Source organism: Sminthopsis crassicaudata, chromosome 2 (assembly GCF_048593235.1).
Source record: "Sminthopsis crassicaudata isolate SCR6 chromosome 2, ASM4859323v1, whole genome shotgun sequence".
Lineage (NCBI taxonomy): Eukaryota > Metazoa > Chordata > Mammalia > Dasyuromorphia > Dasyuridae > Sminthopsis > Sminthopsis crassicaudata.
Window position 1 is genome coordinate 227,837,756 of NC_133618.1, and position 15,852 is coordinate 227,853,607.

At 35.4% G+C, this 15,852-nt stretch overlaps 1 protein-coding gene across 4 annotated transcripts in view; it reads right to left on the reverse strand.

The window, feature by feature from the left end:
- NUGGC (nuclear GTPase, germinal center associated) overlaps positions 1–15,852 on the reverse strand; it is a 96,847-nt gene that overhangs the window by 73,752 nt on the left and 7,243 nt on the right. For all 4 annotated transcript variants that reach the window (XM_074288409.1, XM_074288411.1, XM_074288410.1 and 1 more), the window contains exons 2-3: positions 6,537–6,646; positions 3,410–3,499 (exon numbers count right to left, since the gene is read on the reverse strand). In XM_074288409.1, coding sequence (XP_074144510.1) covers positions 3,410–3,499; positions 6,537–6,579 — 133 coding nt within the window. In that variant the 5' untranslated portion in view covers positions 6,580–6,646. The remainder of the gene's footprint in view (positions 1–3,409; positions 3,500–6,536; positions 6,647–15,852) is intronic.

Below are 15,852 nucleotides of genomic sequence, written 5' to 3' on the forward strand. Positions count from 1 at the left end.
AGGTTGCTACGTTTGTCTTTAAGAGCACCTTGTCACACAATGTCACATCCCAATCTGTGATAGTGATACATGCATGTTAGCAAAAAGCTCACCTACATGTACAGAGGTACCTCCAGAGGTACAAGTACCTCTACATGTACCTTCTATCTGTGTGAGGCTCATCTATAAATCTGTCATATAAATGATTTGACTCAATATATTAATAAAAATAAAAGAAATGCATAGGAACTAAATTCAGCAAAACAATGTGACATGTAGAAATACAACAGGAATTTCTCAAAGAGTTTGCATGTTAAGAAAAATACAAGAACTAGTGTGGTACTATGAAAAGAGTGCTGAATTTAGATCCAGAGAACCTGGGTTCAGATGTTGGCTCTGTTACTATCTACATGACCTTGGGCAGTTTTTTACAGCTTTATCTGTAAAATGAGGGAGATCAGACTAATTTAGACTAATTACATTAATAACTAGCTAACAGTCTTTAGTCTGTGTTTAGTTCCCTCTTTTTAAAGAAGCTAGTGAAACCTAGTTTAGAATGGTTCCCCCATACAAAATGGTAAAAGAAAAATTATTTTTAAAAGTTTGAGCACTCAAAAAGGTAAACCTTTAACTATCCAGAGTGATTCATTCTCTAAGAGTTCTGGATGGTTGAGTTTTAGTGCAATAAGAATCACAACTTTTTAAGGGTACAACTATAACAATCTAGTGTTTGACAAACCCAAAGATATCAACATTTGGGATAAAAATTCATTATTTGAAAAAACTGTTGGAAAAAACTGGAAATTAATATGCCATAAATTAGATATGGATCCACACTTAACACCATATACCACGATAAGATCAAAATGGGTCCATGATTTAGGCATAAAGAATGAGACCATAAATAGATTAGAGGAACAGGGAATAGTCTACCTCTCAGACCTGTGGAGGAGGAAGGAATTTATGACCAGAGGAGAACTAGAGATCATTATTGCTCACAAAATAGAAGATTTTGATTACATCAAACTAAAAAGTTTCTGTACAAACAATACTAATGCAAACAAGATTAGAAGGGAAGTAACAAATTGGGAAAATATTTTTAGTTAAAGGTTCTGATAAAGGTCTCATTTCCAAAGTATATAGAGAATTCATCCTAATTTATAAGAAATCAAACCATTCTCCAATTGATAAATGGTCAAAGGACATGAACAGACAATTCTCAGATGATGAAATTGAAACTATATCCACTCATATAAAAGAGTGTTCCAAATCACTACTGATCAGAGAAATGCAAATTAAGACAACTCTGAGATACCACTACACACCTGTCAGATTGGCTAAGATGACAGGAACAAATAATGATGAATGTTGGAGGGGATGTGGGAAAACTGGGACACTAATACATTGTTGGTGGAGATGTGAAAGAATCCAGCCATTCTGGAGAGCAATCTGGAATTATGCCCAAAAAGTTATCAAACTGTGCCTACCTTTTGATCCAGCAGTGCTACTACTGGGCTTATATCCCACAGAAATACTGAGGAGGGGAAAGGGACCTGCGTGTGCCAAAATGTTTGTGGCAGCCCTTTTCATAGTGGCTAGAAACTGGAAGATGAATGGATGTCCATCAATTGGAGAATGGTTGGGTAAATTATGGTATATGAAGGTTATGGAATATTATTGTTCTATAAGAAATGAACCAGCAGGATGAATTCAGAAAGGTCTGGAGAGACTTACATGAACTGATGCTGAGTAAAATGAGCAGAACCAGAAGATCACTATACACTTCAACAACAATACTGTATGAGGATGTATTCTGATGGAAGTGGATATCTTCAACATAAAGAAGATCCAACACACTTCCAGCTGACCAATGATGGACAGAAACAACTACACCCAGAGAAGGAACACTGGGAAGTGAATGTAAATTGTTAGCACTACTGTCTATCTACCCAGGTTATTTACACCTTCGGAATCTAATACTGAATGTGCAACAAGAAAATGGTATTCACACACATATATTGTATCTAGGTTATACTGTAATACATGTAAAATGTATGGGATTGCCTGTCATCTAGGGGAGGGAGTGGAGGGAGGGAGGGGAAAATTTGGAAAAATGAATATAAGAGATAATGTTACAAAAAAATTACTCATGCATATATACTGTCAAAAAAAATTATAATTATAAAATTAATTTTAAAAAAAGAATCACAACTTTTTGCTAGATCTCTATTTATCAAAAGTATTTGGGAATGCTTAGTGACATTTCCTAATATTGACATCTTTCATTCATAATCATCATCCATTATTAATTAGCTATTGATTAATTTGGATTTGTTAGGCAAATACTATGAGTTAATTAAATGCTTCTCCACAGACTTATTCTGATGGCTTTAGATTATAGGTTTTAACAGCTTAGTGGCTAGACCTTTCATTTGTGTAGCTAGCTAAGTAACTGGGCATTTAACAACTGATCTAATCAAATACATTTTTAAAAAAATAAAAATGTAATTCTATTAAATAACAAAAAATTGAAATAATAACAATAACTATCATTTCTATGGTACTTTTTGGTTTGTAAATCACTTTACAAATAATCTCATTTTATCTTAACAACACTTCTGGGAGTTAGGTACTATTATTATCCCATTTTATAATTAAGAGAAATTAGGGCAAATAAAAGTTAAATGACTTGCTCTGGATCAATCAATCAAAAAACATCTCAGCCTACTACTCAGGAACAGTGCTAACAGCTAGGAACACAAAAAAAGAAGCAAAAGATTCCTCCCTTCAAGGAGTTTACAATCAAATGGGGAAAACAAATCTACACAAAATATTCAAACAAATATATATAAAACAAGCTATATTCAAGATAAATAGGAAATAATTAACAGAGGGAACATATGGGAATTAGTAGGAATTGCTCTATGGGAAGATTTCCTGTAGAAGATAGGATTTTAATAGGGACTTAAAGGAAGGCAGGGATATACAGCTTATGGTGGAATTTAAATTCAAATCTTCCTAACTCAAGATATGGCTCTCTACCCATTATTCCACCTAGCTACTCACAAATTAGTAAAAATTTGCATTAAAAAATGTAAGGCAAAAATGAAGAAATTGTAAAGAAATACAAATCCCTAAGTATAAGTTGAAGATTTTATCTTCTTAAATGTTAGCTATCTATTACCTATCTCTATTTAAATCCACTCTTAGGTTAACTTCCCAGGCTAAAATAAAGTTCACTCTCCTTTCTTTTGGGTGGCACTGTTTAGGTATTTGGCATAGCTCTACCTACAAACCTGTTGAAGAAAGCTTGATCCAAGTCTTAACTCCTTTTTGCAAATGATTTGCAAGTATTCATCTTCCCTGAAACTCTCGGGGGAAAACATGATGAAAGAAGAGTTTTAAAAGGTGATTTTTTTTCCATACTCACACTCCTTAAGAGCACTTTGTTCTGCTGGAGGAAACACTCTGCACTTCTGGTCTAATCTTCTTCTCTTTCTCGGCGATCCTTTGAATACAGCTTTTTTTAAACAGAAACAGACAAAAATTACAAGGTATTTCAGGACATTAGGTTTCTGAGATTCCTCTGACATTAGCCTTTATGTATTTAGGATCATGGTAAGTGAAGACCTAGGTCATACATTCCTGTATTCTCCACATTGGGACACCACTGAAGTATCCTACTAAGAAACCTTTGATTTTAGCTTCTCTAGAAAGACTTCCCTGCCAGTCTCTTCAGAGATTCCACCATGAATTGTGTTCTAATGTCTACTCTATCAGTTAATACCTGTGGGATTGTAAGCAAATCATACCTCTCCTCTGGGTCTTCAGTTTCTTCACATATTATAAAATGAAAAGATTGGACTAGACTATCTTTAAAGTTCCTTTCAATTCTACATGTATAATTCTGTGATATATTTCAAATAGTTTTGAGTTTCACTCTTACCCTAGATTTCTAAGGTATCCCCAAATCCAAGTAGAAGTCCAAGATAGGCCAATGGGCAAGATAGAACAGTAGAAGTTAAACTACAGGTTACAGTTATGTGGGGAGATTAAATCCTAAGGAAAATTTTCAGATTTGTAGAATAATCTGTTGGGTGGAATCAATCAGATTCCTCCAAAAATTTGTAGTCTAAAGGAATGTCTTCCATTCCATGCAACAAGCATTTATTAAGAAATCTCTATGTGTCAACAGGTACTGTAGGCTATTGTGCCCTGAATAAAATTATTATGGCCACCCTCCTCCCTCCCTCCCCTTCCTTGCCATTAGAACTGGGAGAACTGAGTGAGAAAAAAACCTTGAAGCTCTGGTCAACTTTATATACCATTGTGTTATAAACTCCAGGTGCATCATCTCAATCCTTGCTGGGATAATTCCCCCTCCTTTTGAGTATTGGTCCTTGCCTCACTGTCTCCTGTCTGTGAACTTCTTATATTGACCCCTATCCTGTCAAAATTAAGTTATGATTCTTTCCTGGAATTATAGTTTGTCCATTCTCCCAGCATCTTCACGTTCCCTCCCCCCCCATCTGCAAACCCTAACTAGCTAAAACTCTATGTAAGTTCCCAGACTCAGTTCCTCAGGGCCAAATTATTTTGAACTCGAGTTTGATTCAATTTTCTAGTCTAAACTTTCCACATTAAAGATTAAAAATCAATCTCTGTCTTGCCTCAGTTTCTCTGGTATTACAATACAAAGACAAAAATAGTCCCTGCCCTAGAGGAGCTTGCATTCTATATATATGGGGGTGATGTGTACACAGAAAAAAAAAATCAATGTAAAATAAATACAAAGTAAATATAATTTTCTATGTAGTAGCAACCAGGAACATGAAAAGAAACCTCATGGAGGAGATGGCTTCTTGGCTCAGCTTGGAAGGAAATTAGAGATTTTAAGAGTTAGAGATGAAGAAAGAGTGCATCCAGACAATGAGGGGAAAGCCTGTGCAAGAGATGGAATACTATGTCCAAGAATATCAAATAGGCCAATTTGGCCAGATAGGGAATGACATGTTATCATTTGGGAAAGATAGCCTGGACTCAGATTGAGAAGAGTTTTAAAGCTAAACTGAGAAAATTTTATTTGATCCCCTAGAGGAAAGAAGGAGCTAGAACTGAAGTTTTTTGAGAGGAGAAATGACATTAGACTTATGCTTTAAGAGTATCAATTTAGCTAGGGTAGAATACTTAGAAATTGGTCCAAAGTAATTCAGAGTATCTTAAGAATTGCCAGGGATTACCATGACTATTCTGAGTAGAATTAGAAGGATGTACAGAGTCCAATTAAAAGCATCCTCTCAATTGTTCTAAGACATGCTATTAAAATATCTTAGCTCTTTAGCATCATGAGAGCTCAAGGCTGAAAATGTCATCATCCCTAATATCAATTCTATAGACCAGTAGCAAATTTAAAGAGTTTGGATAATTATGTCTCAAATAATATAAAATTCAAGGAAATATCAAAGAAGTATGTAATAAAATGGCTAGCATACTGGACTTGGAATCAAAAAACCTGAGTTTATACCTTTTTGTTCAGATATTTAATAGTTGTCTGATCTTAGGCAATTTAGTTAACTTTCGTGGGTCATAGTTGACCCATTTCTAAAAACAGCAATAATAATAGCACTTAATTCACATGGTTTTAAGAAGGCCAAATGAAATAATGTATTAAAGCACTACATAAATATGAGCTATTATTGACTCAACTTTTTAAAATAAAGATTCACCTGGAAAGTCAAGAAAATAGGATGTTGTGTTAAAAGTTACCCATCGAAAGGGACCTGCATGTGCAAGAATGTTTGTGGCAGCCCTCTTTGTAGTGGCCAGAAACTGAAATGTGGATGCCCATCAATTGGAGAATGGCTGAATAAATTGTGGTATATGAATATTATGGAATATTACTGTTCTGTAAGAAATGACCAACAGGATGATTTCAGAAAGGCCTGGAGAGATTCACATGAACTGATACTGAGTGAAATGAGCAGGACCAGAAGATCATTATATACTTTAACAACAATACTATATGATGATCAATTCTCTCCAACAATGAGATGAACCAAATCAGTTCCAATAGAGCAGTAATGAACTGAACCAGCTACACCCAGTGAAAGAATTCTGGGAGATGACTATGAACCACTACATAGAATTCCCAATCCCTCTATTTTTGTCTGCCTGCATTTTTTATTTCCTTCACAGGCTAATTGTACACTATTTCCAAGTCTGATTCTTTTTGTACAGCAAAATAACTGTTTGGATTTAAAAAAAAAAAAAAGTTACCCATCTTTTATTTTAAACCATTTTGGCTAACAATTCAATGTATTGTCCTTCCACAGATATAAATCTGAATAAAGAAGTAGGAAACACAGAATCCTAAAATCTAAGATCTACAAGGAACCTCACTGATTATATATGAAATCAAGCCTAGACAAGTCCATCACAATTTTTATATGGTGGCATAGTAAGAGTTGGGCCCTACTCAACAGTTTAGATATATTCCCATCCCCCAAATTGGCCCAGGTCTAAGAAGGGACAGAAGGGAAATAAACAACACAAGGCACCTAAATGTGGTTCCTGACTGACAAAGTCTTCAGCCTCTGCCATTTCATGCAGTGGGTGCTCTTGCCTCTGGACTGTAGATCAACCTTGCCTAAGCAGGAAAATCCAGGATCTAAAAAAAAAGAAAAGAAAAGAAAAAATAATAAGAACTATAAGGAGGAATAAAGGACTATTAAATGCTTGCTTTTACTTTGCCTCTGCATTTAGAATGGAAACTCCTTGAGGAGATGCCATTTTATTCATTTTTATGTAATTGATATTGTCCTCCTTACTGTTTCTCACAAAATACACTCCATGTCCCAACTTTAAAGATTTTTACAGATTATCCTCTACTTCTGGAATGCTTTCTTTCTTCATATACAATTCCTAAATTCTCCGACTTCCTATAAGTCCCCGCTAAATTCCCACCTTCAAAAAGCCTTTCCTGATCCCCTTTAAAGTTAATCCCTCATTCATGATTATGATTTTTTTCTACAAATATATACACTTTCTTGATTTGATAATTTGTTGTTATATATTTTGAATCCTTTCTGATGATCTGCTGGGCACATAATAATGTTCTCTTTATTTTGCTTTATTTTGTTTTGTATTTTTTTCTTTTTTTTCTTTTTTCTTACTCTGTTTTTTCAAATAAAATTAATTTTTTTTAAAAAAATTTGAAGAAAGGAAAAATATAAATAGTTCCTTTGTTGGTAAGCATCAATTTATTTTGTCTATAGCTTGTTTACACATAGTTATTTGAGTGTTGTCTTTCCTGATAGACTATGTGCTCCTTCTTTTCAATCCCAGTACTTTTCACAAAATCTGATAAGTAGTAACTATTTAATAAATGTTTGTCAACTTGCTGTCTGGACTTGTATACCTAATAACACCAAACTTAGTGGCACCCATATGCCTCCTCAAAGTACTTGATCTTTTTATTCATAGAAATTCTGTCTCATCTGATTGAATGAAAAATCCTTAAGGACAAGGGATCACTTTATCTTTATCTTTGAATCTTCAAAAACTAGCAAACTGCCTTGTATGTAGACCCATGGTAAATACATGGCAAATTGATAGATTGATTGAGAACAGGGCTTGAAAATGACAAAAAAACAAGCTACTAATCTGATTGGCTAGTGATTTTCAGTTGTCAAAATTTCCATACAGATGGATGACTAGAACCTAGTCTAATCATTAAAGGAAGAAAGTTATATTAGATGGACAGACTTGTAATAATGATGATGCTGATGATGATAACTGGTATTTATATATTTGAAGTTTACAAAGAGTTTTTGTTTTGTTTTTCTAGTTTAAGATTTTTTTTTAATAATAGCTTTTTATTTACAAGATATATGCATAGGTAATTTTTCAGCATTGACCTTTGCAAAACCTTCTGTTTTCCCTTCCTCCTCCCCACCCCCTCCCCAGATGGCAGGTAGATCAATACATGTTAAATATGTTAAAGTATATGTTAAACACAATATACGTATACATATCCATACAGTTATTTTGCTGCACAAGAAGAATCAGACTTAGAAATAAGGTAAAAATAACCTGAGAAGGAAATCAAAAATGCAAGCAACAAAAACAGAAGGAGTGGAAATGCTATTACAAAGGGTTTTATACATTTTATTTCATTTGATCATCACAACCACCTTGTGAAGTAGATACTATGTGTTCCCAAAATCACAGAACCTAGAATCTCTTCTGAAAAAAATAATTCCTACTGCAATATGTCCAACAAGTGATCATTCAATCTCATCAGATTATCTCCATTTTAGCAATGAAGGAAACTGAAGCTCAAAGAGGTTGTAATTCACCCACAGTAACATAGGATTCAAACTCCTGACTCCAAATCTAGAGCCAATTCCATTATAGCACCCCACTATTTCTATAAAAAGAACTTACAGAAAGACACAAACAAGAATTATACAGGATGAAAAGTGTTTGTGATCTACATAAGAAAAGGAAATAGTCAAATCAGTTATACTACAAGTCTGTCTCAATATAGTTAATTTGGTTTGAATTTATAAAAGGTAAAATCCATATAAGAATTGTATTGTTATTCAGTTTCTCCCTCTCCCATTCCAATACCTTCCTTCCTAAAAGCACGAGAAAAACAAAACCCATGTAAACATGCATGGTCAATCAAAATAAATTTCCACATTAGCCATGTCTAAAAACTTTTTTTTGTTTGTTTGTTCTGCATTGATTTCATCAGATCTCTATCAGAAAATAGGTGGCATGTTTCATCATTAGTCCTCTGGAATCCTGGTTGGTGATTATACTTTTTTAGAGTTCAGCACATTTATGTTGGTCTTATTGGTCATTTCCCAGTTTGTGAGTACTCACCCAGATTCCCATCCTTTGCCATTATTAAAAACAACAACAAAAAAACCCAGTAACACTTTTTGTAGATCATTATAGTTTTTTTGTTTGTTTGTTTGTTTAGGACTTCTTGTGCCTCCATTTTAATCTACCTTTTATCCCCTAATCTGTTAAGTGAAATGAATTTCTTCCTTTTTTTTTTTCAGCCTTTTGAGTTTGTTTCAGTATTTCGTGTTGCTTCACTGTGTTCTATTTAGTCCATTTGAATTTTCCGGAAGCTAGAGATGTCTATTCTGCTTCCCTTCACATTGAATAATGATACCCCCATCTACATGGAAAGAAAAGTCTCATTAAACATAAAAACATTTTAAAACATTTTTTCTTAACTCTTGCTTCATTTCTTATAGAAATTCTAGTTGATCACCTCCAGTTGATCAATGATGGACAGAAACAACTATACCCAGAGAAGGAACACTGGGAATGAATGTAAAGTGTTAGCACTACTGTCTTTCTACCCAGGTTACTTATACCTTCAGAATCTAATACTTAACGTGCAACAAGAAAATTAGATTTACACACATATATTGTATCTAGGTTATACTGTAACACATGTAAAATGTATGGGATTGCCTGTCATCTAGGGGAGGAAGTAGGAGGGAGGGAAAAATTGGAAAAATGAATACTAGTGATAATGTAATAAAAAAAAATTACTCATGCATATGTACTGTCAAAAAAAATTTATAATTATAAAATTAATAAAAAAAAAAACCACCCTGCTATTGAAAGGCAAAAAATAAACAAATAAATAAATAAATAAATAAGAAGAAAGAAAGAAAGAAAGAAAGAAAGAAAGAAAGAAAGAAAGAAAGAAAGAAAGAAAGAAAGAAAGAAAGAAAGAAAGAAAGAAAGAAAGAAAGAAAGAAAGAAAGAAAGAAAGAAAGAAAGAAAGAAAAAAAAAAAAAAAGAAATTCTAGTTGAGTTTGTGTCCCAGCTGTGTTTTTCTCTTATGGATGTTTCTTGCTTCTTGTCTCATTTAGATTTCTCTTGCTTATGGATCTTTGGAGTCATTCTCTTCTGCATTTGTGTCGCCATGTCTCTACCATTATAATAGCTCATTAAAGTTCAGTTCTTTTTTTCTTTTCCTGTTTTTCTAGCCTACATCTTGATTGGATTTGTTATGAAGGCTGGATTCTGCCATATTTCTGGTAGGAAAGTTTGGACTGGTTCTGTTGCTGCTTTCTTGGAATATTCAATGTTGTGTTATTCCAGGATCTTAAGGAGAAGCTAGAAACTTGAAAGCTTTCAGTGCTCCCAGAGGAGTTGATCCAGGATAAAGTCTGATTTTCATCCCTTTCTTTTGAGTTTTGCAAGTTCCTGATCTGGGATTTGGGTCTGTGCTAGTATACAGAAGGCTAAATTCCACCCCTAATAGTCAGCAAGAAGGTATTGTTGGTTTAAAGTAGGCCTGTAGATTCCTCTTTGGTCTCAGTTTTCTAACTTGATTATTTCTCTAGAGGCTGGGCTAGGCGCTAGAACTGTTGTTAAGCCATTTTCAGTTGTACCTGCTTCTTTATAACCTCCCTTTTGGGTTTTTCTTGAAGACTAGCTATGTTAAAACACAGGTAACAAATGAAACAATAATAACAAAAAGACAATGAAATAAATTAAATGTATTTCTTAGTGTTAGAAAAAATTTGATAATAATTAGAATCATACAAAAATAAAATGGGCTGAATGGTGCAGCAGAGTGCTAGACTTGGTGTCAAGAAGTCATGAGTTCAAATGCCACTACAGACACCTACAAGCTTTGGGACTCTGGGCCAATCACTTAATCTAAGTTTCCTCATTTGTAAAATAAAGGCATTGACATCAATGGCTGTAAGAGTTAAAAAGCTTCTGAGAGCAAGGAATGTGGCTCAAGACATGTGGGAGGACCTGAGGGATGAAAGGTACTGAGGAGCAGGAGAGTCTTATGTGGAGGTGGGGCATAGCCCCAAGAGGTGGTGTCTGACCCCAGGTACCACATCTCCCTTCTTAGTACTCTCAAAGCCTAGCACACCTCCCTCCCTCTTTTCAGGCCAATCACATTATGCCAGGTTCCTAGAGGACCTCCCTCTTCTCTCAGAACCTCAAGGGGGTATAAATATGTGCTATCTAAGAATAAAGTTCTCTTTTGCTTCACCCCTACCTCCTGGTGTCTGTCTCTGTGGGATCCGGGTTGGCCCAAAGACAGGTAAGTGTGGCCTAGCCATGCTGTCAATGGACGGGCCTTAAGATTAGCTCAAAAGGGAGCTACCAGGTGATAGTAGTCCATAGGGACATAATAAATGGCCTCTAAACTACTTTCCAGATCTGAATTTATGATCCAGCTATTTAGCTTTAAGAGGTGATAGATTCCAAAATATATAGAGAACTGACTCTAATTTATAAGAAACCAAGCCATTCTCCATTTGATAAATGGTTAAAGGATATGAACAGACAATTCTCAGATAAAGAAACTGAAACTATTTCTAGCCATATGAAAAAATGCTCCACGTCATTATTAATCAGAGAAATGCAAATTAAGACAAATCTGAGATACCACTACATACCTGTTGGATTGGCTAGAATGACAGGGAAAGATATTGGAGGGGATGTGGGAAAACTGGGACACTGATACATTGTTGGTGGAATTGTGAATACATCCAACCATTCTGGAGAGCAATTTGGAACTATGCTCAAAAAGTTATCAAACTGTGCATGCCCTTTGATCCAGCAGTGTTATTACTGGGCTTATATCCCAAAGAGATCTTAAAGAAGGGAAAGGAACCTGTATGTGCAAGAATGCTTGTGGCAGCCCTCTTTGTAGTGACCAGAAACTGGAAACTGAGTGGATATACATCAATTGGAGAATGGCTGAATAAATTGTGGTATATGAATGTTATAGAATATTATTGTTCTGTAAGAAATGACCAACAGGATGAATACAGAGAGGCTTGGAGAGATTTACATGAACTGATGCTGAGTGAAATGAGGGGGACCAGGAGATCATTGTAGATGGTAACAACAATACTATATGATGATCAATTCTGATGGATGTGGCCCTCTTCAACAATGACATGAACCAAATCTGTTCCAATAGAACAGTAATGAACTGAACCAGCGAAAGAACTCTGGAAGATGATTATGAACCACTACATAGAATTCCCATTCCCTCTATTTTTGTCCACCTGCATTTCTGATTTCCTTCACAGGCTAATTGTACCCTATTTCCAAGTCTGATTCTTTTTGTACAGCAAAACAACTGTTTGGACATATACATATATTGTATTTAACTTATACTTTTAACATATTTAACATGTTTTGATCTACCTGCCATCTAGGGGAGGAGGTGAGGGGAAGGAGGAGAAAAGTTGGAACAAAAGGTTTTGCAATTCTCAATGCTAAAAAATTACCCATGCATATATCTTGTAAATAAAAAGCTATAATGGGAAAAAAAAAAAAAAAAAGAGGTGATAGATTCTTTGTCCTTGAAGATCTTTTAGCAAAAGCTAGATAAATACTTATCAGTTATATTGTAGTGGGATTCCTTTCATTTATGGGTTGAATTAGATGATTGCTGAGGCTCCTTCCAACATTCAAATTGTGTTATTCTATGATTATGTTTTGTCATATTCCCCTGTTAGACCATAAGGTCTATGAAAGCAGGGATCATGTCCTGTGTATCCTCCCAGTGCTTAGGAAAATATTTTCTGTATACTAACCATTTTGTTGAAGTTGGAAAGTTTGGGGTCCCAGACCAGCATTCCAAGGTATCTCAAAAGAATTTGCAGGCTTGAACCCATCTCCTTGGCCTGTTATGCCTCAGTTCTCAGTTTCCATAATTATCCTGACCCAGGGCTAACCCAGTTTCTCTGCTTCAGTTTATAATATCAGCTCCAAATCTCAGTCCTACAAAACATCCCTTCCCCTCTTTATCAGAATATTTGATAAGGATAAAAGATCTTATGTTTTAGAATATCAGAATGCCTCTCCCCATCCCAAACTATCGGAATGTCAGATACAGTCTTATCAAGATGCCTCTCCTCATCTCCAGGGCTCCGCTCCCCATGCCTCCCCTAACCCTGTCTAAACCGGATTGTCCCTGCTCTCAGCACCCTGACTCCGCCCCCACCTCAGTTTACTCCCTGAGTCAGAGCATGTGTATAGAAGTCATTGAGAACTCTCATTGTTTGTTGGATTCTTGGAGAAGATAGTCTCATTCACCCCTGGGACCGAACCATGGATCTATTTGGTCCCAGTAAATCTCTCCCATTTAATAAGTTATTAAATAATCTCTATCTTGCCTCAGTTTCTCTGGCATTACAGACCAAAGGGCAAAGCTTTCTTGCAATAGAAAAACCATTATAAATCAGACTGTTGTAAAGGAATTTAGCAGAGAAACAAAAGCAAGGAGGTACATTTATCCAGCTTTCCAATCATTGATATACTAATTCTATGGCTCATAGGTAGGAAGGAATTTGGTTCTCATAGACCAGATTATCTGTCAGCAATGAATTGAGGAGTGGTCTATTCATTATTGTCTCAGGAGTTTATCTGGGGGAGTTTCCTAAGGCCAGAAGCTATCTGACTAAAGATCGGTCAGAATCAGACAGATTGGGCATGGGAGTTTCCTGAGGCAGAAAATCTAGAATCGCTGATATTGTTGGAACAGAAGACCCCCAAAAATCAGGGGACCACAAAATCATATTATATCAATTTGAACCACTGAGAAATTTGAAAAGACAATGGCATAATTGTCATAGCAGCCCTGCTACTAGAGACATTGAAACTGATGAGTTCTGGAGTTCTGAGTGGAAGTAAACTAAAGCAAATCAGATGTCTGAATTAGTCAACTAATTGACCCAGGAAGAAAGGAAGACAAGGAATGCAGGCCCTGTACCTTGAGCAGCTATACTATATTACATATTAAAGGGGGCATCTTTATTTGGGGCAATCCTTTCCTCCTCGAATTTCAACAATAAATTATAAAAATATTAATAGGAGAGATGGGAATAATCTAGTGCTTTTCTTAAACAATCCAAAGGAAGCCAGGGAGCATAAGCCCAGAGAGCACAGTGATTTTTTATTCAAGTCTAGTTGTTCTGTTTCCATTATAGCATCTCAAAAGCAGGAAGTCAGTGACTGAAATATGCAAATCTTCACCTGACTTGGCCATCTTTCACTAGCAACAGACCATAACTCATTTGAACAATAGAACAACTTTTTTTTTTTTTAAATCACAGCTCAGTTTTACACTTCTTGCCCATGATTTCTCTGGGGGGTTTCACTCTGTGGTTTTTAATTTAATTTAATTTTAATTAATTAAATTTATTTACTTAAATTAAATTAATTTAAATTTAATAGGCAAAACTGTTTTCTTAATTTAACACTTCCAACTCTCAAAGTCCTATGATTCTTAATTTTATCCCCTGCAAAAAAAAAAAAAAAAGTAATGGATTTTCACTTCCTACTCAGGGTTCTTGTGGCTATCTAAATGAGATCAAGGTTTTTTAAAATCTAGATGAAATATGTGGTTAAATATCTTGCTCTCAATGAACCACCAAGTTTTGTAGCTCCAGCAAACCTAGCTTATAGAGCTCAAAAGCTGGGGAGAGTAAAGGGACATGAAAGGATGTGAAATAATAACACCATTAATAATAATACTAGTTAGCATATTAAGGTTTATGAAGGACTTTAGAAATTTTATTTCATTTTACCTTAACAATGACCCGGGAGATATTATTGTTCCTGTTTTTTATAGATGAGGAAACTGAAGTAGACAGAAGTTAAGTCATTTGTCCAGGGTTATACAGGTAGGAGTGTTTAATGCTGGATTTGAATTCAGATTTTCTTGTATGGCAGAGAGCAGACATGACTCTCTCTGTGACCTCCTCTGACCTCTCAAACCAATAGCAGATTAAGCCTCTAAACTGGTTTTGGAATCAAAGACCTACAAATATTTGGAATACAACATATTCCCAGAAGACGATACCTTGGAAGAACTTCAGAACAGGTTTGTTTCAAATGTGCAGGAGGGCAGTCTGCTGAGCCTAGACCACAATGCAGGGAGACGCAGCAAGGAGCTGGAGCAGAGAATCAGAGCGTTGCAGCTTCCACACACCTGTGAGTCTCTTGAGCTATTCTTTCCTGGTTGCAAGCAGGTGGTTTGCCAGATTTACTACAAAAGGCAAATAGTAAACCACTGAGCCTCCAGAAGAATTGGGGACCTAGCTAAGATTACCCAACACCGGAAGTCAATCAGCAGAACTGCCCCAGGGCAAATTAAAGCAGCTGTTGCTCCTTTGCATTAAGCAGACCTCAAGCCTTAAAAAAATGAGGAAAAAAAAAACAAAAAGAACTTTCACCATAGATAGCTTTTATGGAGAGAGGGAACAGACCTCAAATCCTGAGGTTCCTAAAGGCAAAGCAACTCCAGATGAGTTCACAAGGTGTTCTTGGAAGATTGTATAAAGATTCTTTTTTTTTCTTTTTCTTTTTTTTTTTTCTGAGGCTGGGGTTAAGTGACTTTCCCAGGGTCACACAATTAGGAAGCGTTAAGTGTCTGAGACCAGATTTGAACTCAGGTCTTCCTGAATTCAAGGCTGGTGCTCTATCCACTGTGCCACCTAGCTGCCCTGTATAAAGGTGCTTAAAAGAGAATTAGAAGAAAAATGGGGAAAAGAAATGAGATCATCACAAGAAGGAATGGAAAAAGCATATAATGCCCTACAAAATAAATACAAAAAAAGACACCAATTCTATAAAAAACAAAATCTGTGAAATAGAAAAAAAAATGCAATGAACAAAACAATTCAATTAGTCAATTACAAAAGGAGTTACAAAAGGTAACTGAAGAAAATAATACACTATAAATTAGAATTGAACAAATGGAAGTGAATGACTCAATGAAACTTCAAGAATCAGTCAAACAAAAACAAAAAAATGAAAAAATAGGGGAAAATATGAATTCAGATCTTCTTGACTCCA